The 22,620-nt window shown below is 40.0% G+C and overlaps 1 protein-coding gene across 4 annotated transcripts in view; it reads left to right on the top strand.

Annotated features, from left to right (window-relative positions):
- The first annotated feature begins 1,674 nt into the window (after positions 1-1,674).
- Positions 1,675-22,620, top strand: part of NR3C1 (nuclear receptor subfamily 3 group C member 1) — a 110,442-nt gene continuing 89,496 nt past the window's right edge. Inside the window, exons 1-2 of one of the 4 annotated variants that reach the window (XM_058543099.1) lie at positions 1,675-1,801; positions 6,122-7,321. In XM_058543099.1, the coding sequence (XP_058399082.1) occupies positions 6,135-7,321 (1,187 nt within the window). In that variant the 5' untranslated portion in view covers positions 1,675-1,801; positions 6,122-6,134. Of the gene's footprint in view, positions 1,802-1,994; positions 2,143-2,459; positions 2,564-3,338; positions 3,733-6,121; positions 7,322-22,620 lie in introns of those variants that run through there. The other 3 variants (XM_058543081.1, XM_058543090.1, XM_058543072.1) reach the window with 3 other exon arrangements.

Here is a 22,620-nt window from a genome sequence, read left to right as displayed (position 1 = left end):
TATTATTACAACGCTTAATCTCATGTCCTTTTTGGTCCACTGGACTTTATCTCTTGAATTAAATTCCATGCACACTTATTACAAGCCTATCATGGGGTTGATATACTCTTTCATGGAAATTATGAGATCAGTGAAGAAAAACTTTTAATATTGTTTAATTCTACCCTCCACACTTACAAGCTGTGTGACCTCGGATATGCATCAACCTCTGCAAGCCTCAGTCTCCTCATGTTGAAAAATTATAATAATACCTATCTCAATCAGCTGTTGTCAGCAAAAGTGGGCAGTAGAGTGGAGAAGTCAATAAATGTTAGCCATAAAGCGTAACTATTCTACCTCTGAAAAACAGACGTTGGGTTAAATTGAAGTATGCTTTCAAATTAATGTGAAAGACTAAAGAATGAGAATTTTTTCTATCAAATCAAAAAATTAACAGGCATATTTAGACCACTGACGGGGAAAAATGAGGAAAATTTCACACTTTAATTAAGTTGAAAGTGTTTTCAACGGCAATTTTTAATTTAAAACAATGTGAGTCTTCCTCCACTTTAAGATGATCTGCTGAACCTGCAGAAAAAATGAGTAGGGAGAAAGTTCATTGGGAGCTCTTATAGAATTGGAAATTATCTAAAGGCAGAGTATCCGCCACCTAGAGTTCCAACAGGTAAGAGAGATGAGGTGGATTCTTTTCTTAGAGCAGAGATTCAGCTGTGAAACAGGTTTATGGTATGGGGTGAAGTAGCCAATATGTGAGATAACTGTTATGGTCCCTTTACATATATTAATATACAAATTATTATATATGATATATACTTACATACATAACGTATTATATGTATATAAAAATAACCTCTGGTATATAACTTTTAAGCAGATGTACAAAGATAATCATAGTAGCATGCGTTATTTAACTCATTTTTAAAACATCGATAACATGTTACTCTACGTTTGGGTCTTGATATTTTTCTCACGAAACTATTGGTGGTTTGGGGACTGAATCCACGGAAGACATCTGATTCTAGTACTAGAGACTTAGAAGGTGGAGAAACTGGCAAGTAGGCAATGTAGTGTTCTCGGAGTAAATTCTCATTTAGGGTCCACCATGAGCACCCAAGGCAAGGGCCTCCTTCTAGTTGACTTGCTCCAAGGGAAAGGAAAAGAGGAGTCATCACTTCTGGATCCACAAGGAGCTTCTGTTAATAACTGGATTGTTGAGGGCCCTTCATAAAAACTCTACCGGCTGAGGTTCTACGTTGGCAAAGTTCTTGCTTCTCTTCCCCGAGGCGGCGAGCGTCGCTTCCTTTGCCAAGATGGCGGCCCAGAATCGTCTGGAGGCTGCCCGTGTAGATCGTCTCCGGACAGGCAGCTTGCCAAAAGCCTACTCCTTTCCTTTCATATGGGTCGACGCATGAGACAGCGTTTACTCTTCAGAATCGAAGAAGAACGACTTGGGCTGCCCGCGATCTAGAACCTTTGCCAAGATGGTGGACGCGCGGCCGGGCGGCGTCACCGTCCTTTACCAAGATGGCGGCGGCCGGCTTCCGGCATGCGCTTCCCCAATCCGCTTCAAGATGTCAGAGCGCAGGCGGCGGCCGCCAGAGGCTGAGCGCGGCCTGAGGAGAGAGTGGCTGCGGCTGAGCGCCCGGCCAGGGACTAGGTGGAGCTGCGGCAGCCTCCGCCCCCGTCGGGAGCTGGCAAGCGCTGTCACCTGTGGGGGCGCATAAGTTACCTCCCCAAATCCTAAAGCAACACTGCACAACTTTTCCCCGAGTCACAAAAATCATAATATGTGCCGCACAAGGTAGGAGGCTCGTCCCGGCGTCGCCCAAGCCCTCCGGCCGCGGCGAGCTGGGGAAGCGGGCTGGGGAGGGGGCCTCCAGCGAGGACACCTCTCGCCCCACGCTCCTGTCCTTGGGGACAGGCCACGTGTTTCCCTCGGACTGAGGGGGAGGTGCGTAACGGGAACAGCTGGACGGAGTTTAATGCTGACATTTTAAAGCTGCGTGTGTTTTATCTGGAGGGGCAGGGGTCCCTTGACCACGAAAGGGTGGGCGACTCCTGGAGCGCAGCAAAATGTCAAGATTCGGGGGAGGGGCCTGCACGGGAAACTCGGACGCGGGCTCCGAGGGGCTGGAAGGAGAGGTCAGGAGTTTGGGGGGTGGGGGGCTGAGAGGGCGTACTTTGCAAGCAACTTACTATTTCGCTGCAACTTGCTTTTAGGCCTGCCACCCCCTACTTTCCTTTAAAAAAAATATTAAAGTGCAAAGAAATCCAGCTCGCCGGAGGTTTTGCATTTGGCGTACAACTTCCTTCAAGTGTGAGCGCGCTGGGAGGGAGGGGTGGGGGTTGAACTTGGCAGGCGGCGCCTCCTTCTGCCGCCGCCGCCGCCGCCTCGCAGACTTGGGGAAGAGGGTGGGGGACGGTCGGGGCGCGGGGGAGGGTGGGTTCTGCTTTGCAACTTCGCTCCGGCGCGAGAGCACGGCGTCGGCGGCTGCAGACAGGGCCGCCCAGACCATGCGGGGGTGGGGGACCTGCCGGCACGCGACTCCTCGCCGAGCCCAGAGTACGTATGCGCCGACCCCTCCGCTGCCCTCCCCTCTTTTAAGCTTCCTCAGAGGGCGTGTCTGGCCGTCCGGCCCAGAGCGCGGCCGAGACGCTGCGGCACCGTTCCGTGCAACCCTGTAGCCCCGTGCGAAGTGACACACTTCGCGCAACTCGGACCCTGGGACGGCGGCGCGGACCACCCCCGCGGCTCTGCTGCGGGCCGCGCCCCGGCGCCCCTAGCCAGCCCGCTGTCACCCGCAAGGGGCGCTGGCGGCGCTTGCCGCCGAGGGACAGGGCAAGCTCCCGAGTGGGTCGGGAGTCGCGGAGCTGGGCGGGGGCGGGAAGGAGGCAGCAAGAAGGGAAACTAGAGAAACTCCGCTTCCCTCTTAAGCCCGCCCTAGAGAGCCCAGGTCGGCCTCCGCCGCGTCTCCTTTTTCCTGGGGAATGGGGGGTGGGCGAGGAGCAGCCCCGCGCGCTCAGGGCGGCGGGCTGCATCGCGGAGGCAGCGCCGGGGCTGCGGGCGTGCGGGCGCCGTCGGGGCCAGGGTGGCGGGGACCCCGCTGAGGGCGTGGGGGCGGGGGCCGCGGTCGCCCCTGCAGTTGCCGAGCGTCGCCAACAGGTTGCACCGTTCCCCGCCGCCGCGGCGCGGCCCCTCGGGCGGGGAGCGGCCGGGGGTGGAGTGGGAGCGCGTGTGTGTGCGAGTGTGTGCGCGCCGTGGCGCCGCCTCGGCCCGCCCCCCGCTCGGTCCCGCTCGCTCGCTCGCCGCGGTCGGGCGGCCCTTTCGCGTGTCCGCGCTCCCTCCCCTCCTCCTCCTCCTCCATTTTGCGAGCTCGAGTCTGTGACTGGAGCCCGAGTCACCGCCCGCCCGTCGGGGACGGAGTCTAGTGGGTGGAAGGAGACGCCGCAGCCGGAGCGGCCGAAGCGGCGGGGCGCCGGGACGGAGGACGCGCGCCCGCGAGCCCTGGCCCGCCGAGATGGGCGGGGGGCTGGCGTGTCAGCCGGGAAATGGGAGACTTTCTTAAATAGGGGCTCTCCCCTCCCCCCTTGGACAAGGGGGCGGCTGTTTACTTCCTTTTTTTAGAAAAAAAAATCTCCCTTCTGCTCCTCCCGCTTTCACACGCTAAGTTGTTTATCTCCGCTGCGGTGGGAGCTGCGGACGGTGGCGGGTGAGCGGCGCCTCTGCCGGAGGTAAGAGGCGGGGTGGGCGGGGGGCTGGGGCCCGCGCCGCCGCTCGCGCCCCCAGGTGCTGGCCGGGGACGGGGGCCCGGCTCGGGGGCCGCCGCGGGAGCCTGCAAACTTTTATTAGCTTCGGGGAGTGAGGGTGGGGGCCGGCGAGGGCCGAGTGACGGTGACGAAAGGGCAGCGCGAGGGTGACAGCGCTGGCCTCTTCCTCCCCCTCGGCCGCCGTTCCCCGGCCGGTCCGAGGGGGAGGAACCAGAGCTCTCTGCGAGCGGAGCCTCGTCGAGCCGCCCCGGGTTTCAAGCCTCTCGCTCCCTGGCGCGGACCTGGCCTCTGTTTTTTTTCTTTCCAAGTCCCGTTTCTCCCCCCCCCCCCCCACCGCGGGGGCCGCCCAGACACTCATTTTTATGGTGAACGTAAGCCGCGTCTGAATTCTACTCGCCCGAATATTTCCACTCCACCCTAGTGCGCCCGAGCGCGATCAGGGTTTGTGTCGAGGCCCCAGCGCGTCTCCTTTCTGGCGGGCGCGCTGTGTGTGTGTGTGTGTGTGTGTGAGTGAGTGTACACATGCAGGGGGCTGACAGCCTGCAACTTGGAGACTTCGGCCAGGGCTGGCGTTATCTGGTAGAAGTGGGCGTGTCGGAGAACTCAACGGGTCTGGACACATTTCTTTTTTATCGTCGCACTTTTTTCTACCCCGGGAGAGGGTTTTTGTTCTTTAGCGCTTGGCATCATTTCGAGCGTGACGTTTCTAAGTGGCCCTTTTAGAAAAAGACTCTCCCTAACCGTAATAGTTTTGTGTGACGATTTTTGACAAGCGGTAGTTTGACGTTTGAGGTTGCAGACTTGATAATTGCAGCCTTGTAATACCACTTAAGGTCCCTTGGCATGGTTTATTAAGGCCAATTAATGTGACAGGGTCATTTGCAGTTTAAACTGGGGGATAAAGGTGTTTAAGGGATCGTTTCGTTTTATGAAGTTTTTGTTTTGGTTTCGTGTTTGAAGGCAACTGTCAAAGCAGCATGGAAATGCATTAGGCTCCATTTGATACCCTGTGTTTAGAGATCGTTATCAGATAAACACCGCAGAGGGGTGGGGAGATAAGCACCCTCACGTTTTGTAGTGGCAGGTCCCCACCCCTCTTTCTACGTTCCTCACACTCCACTTTCAGTAAGTGCCAGAGACGTTTATGCTTCTTAAAGTCTGCGTACAGGAAAAGTTGCCTTTCATTGGACGGGATTTGATTATAATGTGGCAAATGTGTTTATCGAAGTTTTTGCCTGCCTCTTGAAACATCCTGATTATTAACAATAACTAGCAACCTAATCCTCTTGAGAATCGGCTCACACTTGGGATAGGTGACGATTTAGAATTCGGAGAAAATTATTCTGAGCATTTTATTGGATATTATTTTACCTGGATTTATACGAATGTGATTTTAAGTTCCAGGTTTTTCTAGTTTTCAGTACTTCGATGTTTGGAAAGGAAGGATCTTAATTTAGAGATATAATAGTATTTCGTACTGAGGGTCTTAAGCAGTTAAAAATGTAGCTTCATTTAGATCTTATTGTGCTGTAAGGGTTGCGAGCACTATATTTGTTATATTTAAATAAGCTAAAATTGTAGTGAGAACCTACTACATAGTCTATTCTGCTTTTTAAAATCTAAATTTTAGTTGGCCTATATACAAAGTATTTCATTTTGTATGCCCAAAGTTTGAAGGCAGGCATTATTAGATAGGCACATTTGGTAAGAAATATGGGTTAAAAAGAAGAGCCTTTTCCTAGCCTATTGGAAGATGAGCAGAGCATCATTGTGTATTTTTCAAATAAAGTGTGTGTGCTTCACCAGTAGATTGTACTAAAAGGATTGAATGTGTAACTAGCTGGTAGGATGGGAATTTGGGAGTGATTAGAGATAGAGAGTTCAGGAATAGTATTTATCAAATTTTGTGTGTATTGGTTTTCAGAAAAGCAAACAGCCTTGATTGATTGAAAAGAGGTAGGAATTTTAATGGTCATACTTTTTTTTTTAATTAAGTACTTTGACATCAACTTGAATCTTTAGAATAATCAGAAATAATGAATTATAATGTCTCTGATTAAGAAAGTGACAGTTCTGTGAGTGGCAGCATGAATAGTCAAGCTTAGTTTGATACAGTTTTGTCCTCAGCTGTGCAAATGGACTTCATTGTACTTTTAAATGTGGCACACGGAATGGGAGCAGGGGACACAGCTTTTTTATTTCTGGAAGACAGAAACTACTCTTCTGATAACAAGAAATTAGATTCGGAGTTAACTAAAAGGTTCATTTAACAGGCTTTTACTAATCGGATCAAGAGATAATGTGACTTTATAGCTTATTATGTTTCCCCCATCTCTTTTTTTTTTTTTTATAGCTGATATTCACCGATGGACTCCAAGGAATCATTAAGCCGGCCCAGTAGAGAAGAAATCCCCAGCAGTGTGCTTGGTCGGGAGAGGGGAAATGTGATGGACTTCTATAAAACCCTAAGGGGAGGAGCTACTGTGAAGAGTTCTGCGTCTTCACCCTCACTGGCTGCTGCTTCTCAGTCAGACTCCAAGCAGCAGAGACTTTTGGTTGATTTTCCAAAAGGCTCAGGAAGCAATGTGCCGCAGCCAGATCTGTCCAAGGCAGTTTCACTCTCAATGGGACTGTATATGGGAGAGACAGAAACAAAAGTGATGGGAAATGACCTGGGATTCCCACAGCAGGGCCAAATCAACCTTCCCTCTGGGGAAACAGACTTTCGGCTTCTGGAAGAAAGCATCGCAAACCTCAATAGGTCGACCAGTGTTCCAGAGAACCCCAAGAGTTCAGCGTCCACTGCTGTTTCTGCTGCCCCCACAGAGAAGGAGTTTCCAAAAACTCACTCTGATGTGTCTTCAGAACAGCAAAATTTGAAGGGGCAGACTGGCACCAACGGGGGCAATGTGAAGTTGTATACCACAGACCAAAGAACCTTTGACATTTTGCAGGATTTGGAGTTTTCTTCTGGGTCCCCAGGTAAAGAGACGAATGAGAGTCCTTGGAGATCAGACCTCTTGATAGATGAAAACTGTTTGCTTTCTCCTTTGGCAGGAGACGATGATCCATTCCTCTTGGAAGGAAACTCGAATGAGGACTGTAAGCCTCTTGTTTTACCGGACACTAAACCTAAAATTAAGGATAATGGAGATCTGATCTTATCAAGCCCCAGCAGTGTGCCATTGCCCCAAGTGAAAACAGAAAAAGAAGATTTCATCGAACTCTGCACCCCTGGAGTAGTTAAGCAGGAGAAACTGGGCCCAGTTTACTGTCAGGCAAGCTTTTCTGGGGCAACTATAATTGGTAGTAAAATGTCTGCCATTTCTGTTCATGGTGTGAGTACCTCTGGGGGACAGATGTACCACTATGACATGAATACAGCATCACTTTCTCAACAGCAGGATCAGAAGCCTATTTTTAATGTCATTCCACCAATTCCTGTTAGTTCAGAAAACTGGAATAGGTGCCAAGGATCTGGAGATGACAACTTGACCTCCTTGGGGACTTTGAACTTTTCTGGTCGATCGGTTTTTTCTAATGGCTATTCAAGGTAAGATTAATGCTTTTTTATTTCTTAAGAATGGTACGTACTTAGACTGATAGATTTAAATCTTCATTTATTTGTATGTGTTCTCCAGTGATTCGTGTGCTTTTTCATGTGAATAAGTTTAAGTGGTCTTTTGAAAGTAGGCATGCATGGTAGAGAACCTAAGCGATTTATCTGTACATAACCATTTCAAGTTTTTTCCTGAAATAATGGTATTCAATATCCCATTGGCTGGTGATTAAAGATTTTATTTAAAAATTTAAAATAATATTGCTCATTAACAGGTATCTTAAGAAAAAATTGTATAAATTCAAGGGAGTAGAATGTCTGGCAATATATGTATTGTGCATGTTCATTTAAGCTGTTTTAGAATATGCTCTTACATTCCAATGAAAACTACTCTTAATACTTGACATAATCAAGACTTGTGCTGCTGTATTTGTACCTTTGTGAAGTGTTAGCTTGAGGAGACTAAAGAGTTAAAAATTAGAAGAAGTAACAATGAGCCCTTTTCTTCAAACTGAACCTTCTGTTGAAAAATTTGAGTTTTGAGATTGCTAAAGCAATGCAATGAACAGTGTTACCTATTCGTAGTGTTAGACGTGGGACTTGCCCACAGGGTTCCCGACCTAAAGGAGACAAGTTCTGTCTGCTTGCTGATCCATCTCTTTAAGAAAGGAATTGATGGCAATGTGGTGCAAAACAAAATTTTACTTTCAAATGTTCCTACAAGTTCTCAAATAGATAGATGATGGCCGCCATTGTTAAGCTTCAGTTCTCAGCTATCGTTTCATTTGTTTCCGTCGTCTTTTTTCTCAGTCATTTATAAGTACACTGACATTTCTGATTCACCTCAAAAAGGTCTGTTAAAATAGAATTAACAGGAAAAAGTTCTAAATTTAGATGTATCTGTTGGTAGAGGTTAAGTTCTGTACCCCATACCCGCACCCGCAATTCAGATAAATACTGGATTATATATCACATTTTAGGTGTGAAGGAAAATATAACAATGTGATTGTAGAGACACAAGATTGATTAATCAGTGGTTTTTTTTTTAAAGGCATCGCAGATACTGTGATTTATTTGTACATAACCATTGCAAGTTTTTTCGTAAGTGTTAGTGATATTCATTGTTGCCATTAACTAGTCATTGAAGATTTTATTTAAAACTCTCTTTAAAATACTTTTTCTGTTAAAGGTATATCCTAACACTGAGGTGTCACTTTTCTTTCCTGTTTAAGTAGGAAGCTTTTCTTGTTGGGGGAAGAATATAGACTTAGATTTAGGCTATGTTCTATTCCTTTAAAAAGCTTAGTTATTTCTTATCAAAAGAAACCTTGGTTCTTGTGTGTCTTAATGTAAACTACCTATAATCTATTATTTATATAATATCTTTTATTTAGAAGAACACTACTTCAATTTTTTATTGCTGTCATTCCTAATTGAAGGTTTAGAATGTTTTCAATAAGGAGATTTGAGATGTTTCTTATCGCATAAGCTGTTGTGTTTAAATGTTAACCGACATGCTGTGTTTTAAATTTGTCAATCTCAAATTTTTGGCAATGGAATTCATGATTGAATGTGGTTGGTTGTCTAAAAGTGTGAGCATGGTTGATTTGACTGAGCTATCTGTAGAAAACTATTACACTGATTTATAAAACATGTAATTTTGTACAAAGAAAAATAATATATCTTAGGAAACTCTTGGGGATTATTAATGCATTTTGTTCTGATAATCACCGTGGTATTGTTTTCATTTTCCTTACTATAAAAAAGGCCTGGAACAAGACTTATTTTCCATTCACAATGAACTTTCATTAAGCCCTATAAAATCTGGGATCTGGAGCATAAGTCTTAAATGAACATAGTTACTCTTAAATCATTAAAGATAATTTTAAGACCTTTTATAGTAATTTATGACATAAAGTGTCTTCACATATTTTTAATTTAGTCTTATAACAACCTTATGACAGTAGGCAAAGCAATGATGATGTGGCTCTTTCGAGATTCTTTAATATCCAATGAAATGATTATTTTTATGCGAGTTTGTGATTTGGAATTATAATCAGTACCTTGTGTCCTAATGAGAAAGTGTAATATCTTACACAGGATCATTTGGTAATGTTTGAAAATTTTATACCTTTGGCAATAACTTAACATCGAGAACTACAATTACCCAGAACAAAGCATCTTCCAAATAAATTGAAACAATGTTTCTTTTCTAACCATCACTGAATTAGTCTGTTGTTTCCAAACAAAAGCCCTGATATAACTAAAATTAGTTGCTTTGTCTTTTCTATATGTTACATGGTTCTAGCCAAACATTAGCTATGACCAGTGACCCTTAGTGATCAGCAGATAAATCAACATGTTGAGACCACAACTGTCTTACATACTGACTTTCTGACTTTAGATGTAAAAATATTAAATACCACTAATAACTTCACTTGCATTCCTTTTAAATTATAAAAAAGCATAAATTATAATTTGACTTTTTAAGATATCACCTAAAATGCTTTTTCTCAGAATGCTTAAAAAAGAAGAAACACGTTACACTCTGTTTTGGGTGGGAAGACAATTTTTTCTGATGTGTCAGTATAGCACAACATTCAGTTATCACATTAAATTTCAAAATTATGACTATCATGATTGAGCATCATAAAGTATTTTCTTTTTAAGGTTTAAGTTCATTGATAGTAAAACAAGAGAAACTTTATTGATACTCAAATACACTCTTTAAGTAAATGGACTAGCCATTCTAACTTAATATGCCTTTTAAATACTGAAATTCAATAAATTTAGCATCAACTTGTAACATTGACGAAGGCACATTTCTGCATAATATGATCTCCAGCATTGTTTCACTTCAGCATTAATGGTGAAACCGCTGAAAAGAGGTAGAGAAGTAAACGGTTTCAGGTGGAATTAGAGCTTTTATTGGGATCATGTTGAAACTTCAGTGATTAAAAAGTTGACCATTTTCTAAAGGGTGGGATTATTGGAAAGGAAGAATGATGCAAATGAATTCGTAAACTCAGTCTGAGGTGGAGTTTAAAGCTCTGATGATTGGCACTAAATGAAGCTACAAAAATTTATGTAGATTTTAATATCTCATTAATTTCATCTGTGTCTAATTTTATTAATGTAATAAAATTGAAGACCTGTACAAACACAGGATGAGGGAAGCAAATTCTTTCCCTTTCTCATTCTTCTTATTAACATCGTGTTGAATGTTTTCTCAGAAAGAGAGGAGGAATAAGGAAGAGATTTTGTTTTATGATGGATAATAATCATTTTTAATGATTATTATTTTTAGTAATCATTTAAATTTTTTAATGGATACTTTTTAATGCATACTTTCTTTACTTCCTACCTTTTCTCTTTCCTCTCCTTCCAAAGATTCTGGCAATGAGTGTTCAGTGTCTCTCTTACGCTTAATATTTCTGGTATTCGCTCATATAAAATGATTTCTGAATGTTAAAGGAGATTTGCTTTTGGTTATTTATTTACTTATTTATTTTTAGCTTTATGATAAGAACCTTTTTCTTTTTTTTTTAAACCCTGTTCTTTGTTATGGCTATATTATTAGTAAAAGAAAAAAAAAGATAAAACACACTGTGTATTCAGGTGTGTCGATTTAATATGGAATGACTCCGATACAGAAATATGTGACTAGCATATGGTCAGATTTTATTGAAATTACTTCTTGTGATGTTTCCTTGGCTATTCCATTATATTTTTATAATTGATAACATAATTTCTATTGCAATGCTGTTTTGGTTTTGTCTATTGGTGTTACAGATATTTTAGTTTGACCACTTTTAATATATTATTGAATGTTTATAAATTTTATGGAAGACTTATTCTGAAACATACCTTACATAAATGTAGGTTAAATGCAAATTATATTAGTGAAATTCGTATGTGGGTAGAGATCACTTTAGAGGCCTTTTGAGATTTTAGTGAAGGAGAGATTGGATCAAAAGGGTTTTTTTAGTATCAGTGCCTGATGTGAAAGGGCATCTGTATTAACTGGTTGGCTATATAAGTCTTAATCCACTCTGGCCTGCAGGTGATTGGAACAGCCTAGTTGTTAGGAAATCTTAACTTACATTAGGTTTAAAATAAGTCTGGGGCATATTTCTTAAAACACATTTTTTCTTACTTTAAAGATCACACCTAATTTTAATTAGCAGTGAGTTCTTATTATGTGCTACTACTTAGGTAAGCAAATTAAAATAGGTTTGTGCTAAATAGCATTTACCCTTGTGAGGACATCCTGATAATCGTGTAATGTAGTATTTACGGGTATTTGCCAAATTAACGGGAGCTTGCTTCCATATTTCTGAATCATGGAAAACACATATTGGTGAATCATGCTGCAAAAGAGTTTTCAAGAAATATTTTGTTGAATTAAGCTATAACTGAAAAAAAATCAATTACTTATTAACCTTTATGTAAGGATTTAAAAGCCCATGCTCTCCTTATTTCTGTAGTTTCAGAGATCCAACTGCTCTCATTTTTTTCTGGCTCATTCTACTTGGGTTTTATATTTTTCAAGTAAATAAAAATATTCCTATGGAGAGCTTCCATTTAAAAGAAGAAAGAAGATATTAAGTGTTCCTTTCCCTTTGAATTGTGTATGATCCTTTCTATGCTAAACTGGAGAAGAGGGTGTTTTTTTTTTTTTTTTTGGTGAGAAAGATTAGCCCTGAGCTAACATCTGTTGCCAAACTGCCTCTTTTTGCTGAGGAAGATTGGCCCTGGGCTAACATCCGTGCCCATCTTCCTCTACTTTATATGTGGGACGCCTGCCACAGCATGGCTTGATAAGCAGTGTTTAGGTCCATGCCTGAGATCCGAACCTGCGAACCCTGGGCTGCCAAAGCACAGTGCATGGACTTAACCTCTATGCCACCTGGCCGGCCCCAAGAGGGTGACTTTTAATGGTGATTTTTGTGCTCATTTTGCACATTAAGGTATATCTTAGAAAATATGCAACTTTATAGCAGTTCAAAGTTAGTTGTACACAGTGATTCCAACCCCAAAAAAACTAATTGTGACAGGATGTCCTCTTTATTCCCCACTACCATTGCAAATGTCCCTTAAATACAGGATTTCCAATGGCGTTTGTGAATTAATGGGTGTCAAGGGAAGGGAAAAGGGAGGGGAGGGGCGGGAGAGGGTGTAGCATAGAGGTACAGAATGCTGGAAGATAAGTTTAGAAATAGCAAGAAGAATTCTGAAAACCAACAGTTTGGATCAACTGTCATGAATTCAGAAGACTAAAAAAAAGGAAATTTGGGCCTGTGTTTATGTACAAGGGAGTGCACTAACCAGGATTACAACTGGTTTCTTTCATTTGGGGTAGAAATCTAAAACTAATTGCGGCAATATAGCCCTAACTGTTTATACGGTTATGTTGTGGTCCTTTGCTTTGCTTTATTACCAAAAAAAGGATGGAATGAACATTTTAATCCCTTTTAGATGATTTCATCTAAGATCATATTTGTCCCATTTTTATTTAGGTGGCTATTTAATCAATGAAAATCTAATTACTGGAATGTAGTTGAAATGATGTTTTATGTTGATATAACCACTTTATATTTCCTAGCGCATTTTTATATACATTGTCATCTCACTGGTATGCAACCCTTTTCTCTCGTAGTGTATTTTCATGAGTTGTGTATTTTCCTGCTGGAATATTAAGGAACTTAAATTATTTAATGGTACATATATAGAATAAATTATGGGTTTCTGCAAACTCATAAATGACAGTCATTTAAACTATTTATATTGTAATATAGTCCTCAAAGTGCATTATTTTGAATGGAAGTGTGTCATCCCCTAATTTTATCTCTGGGCGAGTTTAAATATTAATGACTTATCTTGGTAGAGCTGCATGCTTAAACATACTTTTTCAGAGTAACTCAGATATTAATTTTGAGGGCTTTAAAATATTTTTTCTTTTGAGCATGTTTCAACAAGATTAATAGTGTCTAAAATGTGGCAAATTTAGTGAAAGTACCTCTTATTTTAGGATTTTTTAATTCACGAAATAGGGCACCAAATATATATATAAAGAGAGAGAAAGATTTAATGGTATGATTAGTTGTAGATGTTTAGCACGTTATCTTACACTGAATTTTTATTTTTGTAACTAATAGTTTGAGAGTTAAACCTAAGTATGCAGTGTTTAGAACATACAGTTTGTTGCAATAAATGTTAATTTTTCTTTTTGTAATAAAATTAGCCTTTATTCTAGTTGATTTCATAATTGTCCATAATATTTGACTGTGGCTATTAGGAAAGTATATTTGATAGCCAATTTTTTAAAGCTATTGTGAAATGACATCTAATTTAGTATACAATTTATTTATTATTTCATGCTAGTTGGGGTAATGCAATGACTTATGACCTTATGATCATCACATGTTGAACATTAAAGCTCTACTGGTTTGTTATGGACGCAGTTTTACTTTGTTGTTGTTTTAACATTTTGTTTTGTAAGTATTGGGGGTAAGGGCTTCCTTAATTTTAAGATGATTTAAATTGCAAATCGGTGCTTTTTTTTAAGCCCTGAAATACTTTCCAAACAATTTGATTTAGTTATTCAATAGTTGAAATAGTAGAAAAGAACTAGACTAAAAATCAGAAGACTTCATTTCTAAGGCTGAGCTGAGCCATCTGTGACCTTGAGTAATTAGGTATTTTGGATTCAAAATAATTTCTTTACAATTATAGATGAATTATTTTCAAAACACGTGTGTGTTTCAGTTTCTAAAATTCTACAGTCTTCTTAACCTATCACCTTAGTGAAGGAGGCAGTTGAGGTAGGGAATGATATACTAAAGTTGGTTCTTTGACATTTTTTTGTACATTATCAAGTACAAGACAAAAATGAACCCAGATTTGGTATTTTTGTAGAATAATTTAAAATAATTTAGTTGGTGGTACATTGGAAATAATATGTCAACACTGTTGTTGATGGAGCCAGAGAGGTGGGGTTCATGGGTCCTCAGAGCTTGCTTTGTGTGTCAGGGATGGTGATTTTAGATTAGAGCTTAAAGGGGCTTGATAGCTCATCTACTCCCCACACCCTCATTTTTTCAGATGATGAATGAGACCCATAGAAACTGTCTAGAGATAAAGACCCCTGAATGAGTCAGTGGTGTTGCAAGGTCAAATATCCTAATTCTCAGTTGTCTAAGCTCCCCGGCAGGCTTCTCCTAACGTCTGCTCTTTAGTTCTAGAGACCTGAAGTGTGATGCAGATTAGCCAGGTGTTTTATAAAAGTTACTATGAAGTCAACTAGTTTAGATTTTTAGAAATATACAGTGTCCATATGCTTTATATGTTTTTAACACTTTTTTCCCCAATGATGTTGAGCACTAATTACGTGGCAGCACTATGCTAAGGACTTTGTATGCATTCATCTCATTTAAACCTCTTCACAACCCTATGAAGATTTCTAATTCTCGTTTCTATATTAAGTTATTGATTCTGTCACTGTCTATGTAATACCGAAGGCAGCTGTTATTTACCTCAACTTTACAGGTGGAAAAACTTGAGACATTTAAAGAGAAAGAAAAAAAGAATAGTTAGGAAAACTTAATACTGATCTGAAGGGAAATATTTAATATCGTGTTAGAAATTCCTCATGGATCTTTAATAATTTTTGTCATCGGTGAATCTTTAAACAATATGTGAGAGAGAAATGGGATCAAGCCTCTGCTCTCCTGCATATATTTGTATAGTCACTTACTGCTTTCTGTCACAGTTTCAGCTTCTGTAAAATAGAGCACCCAACATTTTCATTTTTCCTGACAGGATTTGTGTATGGGTGTTTACTTTGAAAATTAAAGGGGCCAGCCCATGGCACAGTGGTTAAGTTCCACGCGTTCTGCTTTGGCGGCCTGGGTGTGTGCATTCAGATCTTGGTGCAGACCTATGCCACTCGTCAGCCATGCTGTGGCACTGACCCACATACAAAACAGAGGAGGACTGGCACAGATGTTAGCTCAGGGCTAATCTTCTTCAAGCAAAAAAACGAGGAAGATTGGCAACAGATGTTAGCTCACTGCTAATCTTCCTCAGCAAAAAAAAGAAAAGAAAAGAAAAAAGTTAAAAAGAAAATCAGAAAGTACTATAAAAATTTAAGGTGGAATTTTTAAAGACCTGAGCTCAAACTAGCATGACCCTCATTGGCTAAATACATTAGGACATCTGTGCCTTTGTAGGTATTCCCTATTCATTAAGCACTAATGTGTCTTAATGTCTACTAATGTGTCTCATTGTCTACTATGTGCAGTCCCTGAAGGGTCACGGATCCCAGTTCCATAAGGAGTACTATATTTAAGGCCTTCAAGTGCCAAGATCATTATATTTACATTGATATTTTTTTCAGTTTTGGTTTTTTGTTCACTTCTCAATGGGTTTTGTTGTTATGTATTAGGTGTGCCATCTAAATTTAATAGCTGTATTGATAACTTTGACCACATTATCTTTTCATTAATAAATGCTAGAATATCCACTTTCTGTTTTACTGTCTGGTATTTTTATAAAATTAAGTATGCCAAGGTTCTTTGTCATTAAGAAACTTTAATTTGCCTGAAAATGAGAATGAAGTCATCAGCTTTAAAAATTTTCCACATTTATTATATTTAGCAAAGCTGTGTGAAAAAGAGGTTCTGACTATATTGAATACCAAAATTTATCCTAAGTGCATATATTTGGGAGGATTATTAAACTTACTTGACTACATTTACTAATTTTTTTTCTTTATTGATCAAGTTGTTGAAAAAAACTTCGGTAAAACAAATTTGATGGATTAAACCAAAGTTATAAATCTCTTTTTTTATATAACAAAGAGCTAAGTACAAGAAACAAGTGGCAGTTTGAATTGGTAAACATACTAACATAAAATATAACATTGTTTGTAGGCAGCTTTCTTAAAGGGAAACTTTTAAAAACTTAATTAGAACTTTGCATCAAATTTGTCATCTGGAATCCAGCTGAGTTTAAGGACAAGGAGTGACTACAAAATAGTTAGATTGACTTTTTTAAACAGAAAACCCAAAATGAATGTTGTATTTCTAAGCCTCCACCTACGGCTTAGAAATTTTGTATATTATGGGAGGCTATGTATATTATTCCTGTTTGAAATTGACTTAAGAACAACTTTGTAAGCCATAAAAGAAAACTGGACTCATTACACTATAGTAACACCTAAATGTTCGTGCTTAATCAGAAAATGTATTTATTCCTTAGCTTTGACCGTTAACCTTATTTATGTGATTACAAATGATCTGAATATTTCCAGAAATTTAGAAATTTAATCCTCTTCCAAATTATAACATTTGTTTTCGTTCAGGTTACTTAAAAGAACCCATGTAGGTATTTCTATAGAAGATATTTAAAACTGTGTTGAATGTTCCTGGAATAAGTGCCGAGCCTCCCAAGGTGACTAATCTGAAATGGATGGTGCTCAGTGGTGAAGTTCTGGTTTGTATTCTTTAAGCTATCAAGGAGCTTTATGTTAACAGCTTACATATTCCCTTTTCTTGACACAGTACAGAAAAAATAGAGATTACTCACCTCTAAGCCTGATTTTTTCATAAGTGTATATGTTCAAGTAAGGTGGGCCTGTCTTTTTCCTTGGACTTGAAGGGAATTTGATAACAGCAGATATAAAGTAAATTCCTACAACAATCTCCAAAAACAGTTTAATTTCCCATTCCAGCCCTCAGGGAATTAACCATCTGACAATCATTATGGCAAGAACAAGTCAAGTACACTAAAATTATTTACACCCATAAAATAGTTTAACGGAGCCTTACAGCTGCCATATAAACTTCACATATTTTCTACTTTTATTCCTCATAACCTGAAAAGAAATTTTCTGCTCTTAGTGAAAGTACTTTAAAATTAAGTGAACTTTGGTTGTCACTACAATTTTCTAAATTTAAGTATGTTTATTATTCATAAAATGCTAGGACTGGAATGGATCCTGGCCTTTGAAATCATGAAGATACCTACAATGGCATTAAAAATAGGATATCCCTTTTGTAACCATTCTATTAGTGCTGACATTCTTTGTGAGGATAGTCTGCTTAAGAACTTTAGGTTTCCTATGTTGGTACTGAGAACAACCTGTTTTCTCAAATACTTATTCTTTTTCCTCCAAAAATGATATCTAAGTTTTCAGTGGCTAAGGAAAGAATAAAGAGCTATCAAAGCTATGTGATATGTGCTTTATTGCTGACTTTGGTTTTATTTTTTTCACCCTTTTATGAGCCTTGAATCTCATAGTTTGTTTTTTTAGCTAGGAGGCTGGTAGATTTTTCTATTAGGTAGAAAATGCTTCTTATCACTAAGCACATACCACATACAATGGGCTGGTGGTGGTGCAGTCTATGGGTAGAGATTTTAAGTGTAATCTAGGAAGAAGAAATATTTTTTTAAAGGAAAGGTTAGAAAAATAGAGGAAATAGTCTCTAATTCAGTATATTAGGGATGAGTGACCCTTTAGTTGATGATGTCATTTAACAGGGTGGCACGGTGCTCTGAGGGTACCACAGACATATTTAAAAGAGAAAACGGAGTAAATAAGTGAAGGCAGAGGGAAAAGTTACAATTAAGAAACCCATAGAGAAAGAAAATGAAGGTTCTAAATTCCAGTACCAGATTAAATCTGGTTAAGTTTGATTTTTCTGTGCCTGAGTGTTTCTGTCTGAGCGCTGGGAAGTACACAGGCAGCCTGGCTCCACTGTATTACTAGGTGGAAGAGCTGCAAAGGCCTGGTCTAGGAAAGGGATTCTTGAGAATCGTGGAGTGGGACGTTAAGCACATGATCTCAAAGGTCCTTCCACCTGCACTAGCAGAAGCAAATCTTTATTGAGCTAGGCATTGGGCATACAGAGATGAAGAAGGTAAAAATCCCCAAGCTCACAGAGCAGTCTGGTGATCTTCTAATGATCCTTGTGTCTGCTCCACCCTCCCCCACTGCCACCCCCTCGCCCAGTTTGCTTTTTGAAATGTGCACTTGAAGGATGTTAAGGTTTTTCCAGGAAGGTATAACTGAAACTTCATAGAAAAAAGTGTGTGGATGAATAGGAAACAAGAGTTGATTCCAACTATTTGGAATAAAAAAGAAGGGGGTAATAAGGAGTCTGAGACAGAAGAAGGAAAAGATGGAAAGAATGAGTTGATCAGATGAGGATTCAGTAGTTGGGAAGAGCAGGGGACTTTAGTCACCTGTGGAGGAAACTAATATGTACAATATTGCCATCCTATACATCATGTAATATGAGACAAGGAAAAAACACGATTTTCACCCTTAATGCCTAACCTCACGTTGTGCCCCCTTAGTGTCAAGACATTTTTTTTCCTTCTAGTCACTTAAGAACATCTCCTTATTCTCTAGAACAAGCATAGTCCTCTTTCTAATTCCTCTGATGCATGAGCCCTGAGAAATTTTTGTCTGGAATGTTCTTCCCCTAGATATCCACATGGCTCACTGTGTCACTTTATTTAGGTCTCCACTGAAATGTCAACTCCATAAGAGAGACCTTCTCTCACTGCTCTATCTCAATTAGTAGCATTTTTCACACACTGTACCCTTCCCCTCAACAGTATATGTTTAATTGTGTCTTGTCTGCTCACCTGCTAGAATGTAAGCCCCCTGAGAGCAATGATATCATCCGCCTTCCGTACTCCTTTATCCCAGCAAGGAGAAGAGTGTTGAGCACATAGTAAGACGTCAATAAATACATGTCGAATATATGAATAAAAAAACTTGATATATAAGCCAAGAAGATGTGTAGGTACGGATTGCGCTTCTATCTTTCTAAAGAAAGGAAAGCGTCCACAGATAGTGAATATCACTAAGATGGATGATAGCCCAGGTTTTCTTCTACAGATAGGAAATCGGTTTTAAGATGGACAAGTGCTTATGTATACAGAGAGAAAGTATACATAAAGAAAATGTATTTTTAATTGTTGTCAGTCTTTAAATTTGCTCTAAGACTTTGAACTGGATTGCTTTTCACAGTTTCTTAGAACAACTCTGGTACATTTACCATTGAACGAATTAGGGTAACCCGAGCTTGGAAATGAAGAGTCTGTGGTTTGGCTTTGTTTTGTTTTATTTATCTTGCTCAACCTTTTGTAATAGAAGCTTTCATCTTTATGTGTTTCACTTGTTTAAGAATTGAGATTATTCTAGCAGATGCCTAATGTATACATTTGTGTTGACTTATCTAAAAAGTCAGGGAAGAGACTGATTTGCCCATTTTTCCGATAAGTGTGTATGTAATCACTGAATATTCCAAGAAAGGAGAGGTGTCTTATTTTTGCCTGAATTTCTAAGTTATCTTTCCTGAGCTTATTTTTATTTTAGATTTGACTTATTCCATCTGTAGTTTTGACTTATTCTATCTATAGTATATAGCAGCAATTCAAAAGGTTAGTAAGATAAGTTATCTCCTACTAAGAGTTGTAGGAGAGTTCAACCTACTACGGTAAAGACAGTCACAGAAAAGAGAAAATGCAGGGTGAGTAGGTATTAGCTAAAGCAAGAAAATCAGATGAGGTCATTTCAGAATGAACTACTTTAGTGTTCAGGAAAAAAAGAGGGAGGACCAAGGACAGGGCTCTGGAAGGCATCCAAAGAGAGCAGCCACCAAAGATAGTGAATGAATAGCTGGAGAATTAGGAGACAATTTTAAATTGGGGCCGAGAGAGCAGTTTATGCTCTTGAGTCAACTAGGGTAGAAGAGAGAGAAGAAAATATCATCAATAGAGAGACTGTTGTTGAAGCCAGTCCTGAAAATATGTAAACATTCTCAAGAGTCAAAAGCCAAAGACATCAGTGAAATCCTAAATGGAACAACATAACTAGTGATTAGTGTGTGTGTGTATATATATATAAAAATATATATGTATATATATATATTTTTTTAAAGAAGAAACCCTAAGTTTGAGAGCCTAATCAGTCTTTGAAAGTTAGATTAAAATATTAAAGTGGATAATAAGAAACATGCTTCTGAGACAGGGTTAGAAGTAAGAGACAAAGGCTGGCAACCAGGAGGGAATTAAGCTTTTGTTCCTTGAGAAGCCAGCACAACAGAAAAACTGGCATTCCGGTAGTTCAAACTCTTAACACTTCAGTAGTCTCTTGATTGTCTTAGTTTTTCCCTTTCCCTTCTCAGTCCATCTGCACTCTGCTACCAGATTAAACTTCCTACAACACTGCTTTCAATACTATTCCCCTCATCAAAAAATGTCGTGGTTCTGTTGCTCAGAGCATAGTGGTTCTCCATCTTCTTCCGAAAAGGCACATGGCCACACGAATACTCTAGAACCCTTGAAGGATCTGGGTTATGCACAATTCCATGCAACTCTATCCTGGTCTATCTTATCCAAGAAAGCATATCTGAGTGTGAGATTACAGGGATAGTCTATGAATTGGCTCTTTTTTTAATAGTTTTTATTAATTATTATTATTTTTTGTATGTGTGAGGAAGATTAGCTCTGAGCTAACATCTGTTGCCAGTCCTCCTCTTTTTGCTGAGAAAGACTGGCCCTGGGCTAACATCCGTGCCCATCTTCCTCTACTTTATATGGGACGCTGCCACAGTAAGGCTTGATGAGCGGTGCATAGGTCTGTCCCCGGGATCCGAACCTACAAACCCCAGGCTGCCAAAGGAGAGCACATGAACCCAACTACCATGCCACCAGCCTGGCCCCTATTAATTATTATTTTTGCAAATGCCTTTTCAAAATTTACAAAAATAACATGTGTTCATGCCCTTCAGTAAAATTATATCAAGAAAAGTTAAACTTATTCACATCACCTCTCCCTTCCTCTTTCTTCCTTCCCTTCCTGCCTGTCTCCCCTTATCCTCCACATTTCTGTGTAATCATATAAGCATAAATATACACATATAAGGCCATCTGGGTTGTTTGCTTTTAAATAGAAGTAGGATTATCATATACCAGTTTCTCTGCAGCTTGCTTTTCTTACCTAACAGTACCCCCTGAACATCCTTCCAGATCAACAGATGTGGATCCCATTCTTTTTAAGAGTTGTACATATTCCATTCAGGTTGTTTCATGATTTTTGCCACAACAAACAAGGCTCCAATAAACACCATTTTCTATGTATTCTTACATATAGCAACTTTGTTTCTAAGCATAGATTTCCCCAAAATAGGGTTGCTGAGTCAAGGGTATAAAAATTTAAATTTTTAACAGATATTTCCGAATTACCTTTCACAAGGATTACAGCAAATCACAGTCTAACCTGGCAGTGTTTAAACTTTACAGTGAAAATACATAAATCATTATTACTAACAAATTCCTTGCTACAAATCCTAAATTTGATCACAACGTACCAATGTCCATATGATGCAGCTGAGGACTGTTGCAGTCTGTAATTCAGGCTCCTTTTTTCTGCTTTTAACATTGTGTAACCTAGACTAGTTTAATGCCCACTTTCCTTTATGTAGCCCAGCCCATAGCACCCTCTCCCTCATCTGATGGTATCCTTTGCAACTGCTAACCGCACAGTTCTTTCTACCTAACTTGGTGATTATCACATAGTAGATGCCCAGTAAATATTAGTTGAATTAATATGTTTTCTTTATATATTTCTGATTTATCTCTTCAACTAGATGCATTCTTCTTCAGGACAAGGAATGTTTTCACTATAGCACCTATCACTTAAGATACTCAATTTAGGTTGTCTGTTTGAACAAAGAACCACAGAGAAGAGGAAGCAAATAGCATGGCCTTGCCTTTAATCATATATTTAACCCCTTCTAGGGCAAGTTGGAACTCTAAGATTCCAGTAACAGCAATAAGAACAGCACTTGTGTTGAGCAGTTACTATATGCGAGGCACAATTCAAGTTGCAAAGGATGCTGCAGTGAGCAAGGCCGATGTTGTCTCTGTCCTTGTGGAGCTTATGGTCTAAGGATGTTACATTTAAAGGATTTGTAGGAAACATTAAAACAGTGGTATTCAGTTTGGGGCAGAGGCTGTGAAACATTTATCCATTCATTCAACATTTACTTAGTGCCTACTCTGCCAGGCACTGAAGAGAAAGCCCAAAGGCGGCCAGACCTTTGCTGAGAGGTGGCGACTGAACAAGGTGACTGCTTGTGGGTAGTAGACTTGTTTCCCAAACCAGCTTCACCATTTCTGTATCTGTGGAGAAGCAAAGGAATAGAGTGGTTAATGTTAGCAAACACGGTAAGGGCATTCCTTTTTAGGGAAAGGTGCCAATCCCCATCACTACC

This window comes from Diceros bicornis, chromosome 1 (assembly GCF_020826845.1).
Source record: "Diceros bicornis minor isolate mBicDic1 chromosome 1, mDicBic1.mat.cur, whole genome shotgun sequence".
NCBI lineage: Eukaryota > Metazoa > Chordata > Mammalia > Perissodactyla > Rhinocerotidae > Diceros > Diceros bicornis.
Note: the sequence above shows the minus strand (reverse complement) of the source record. Positions and strands in the feature narration are given on the sequence as shown.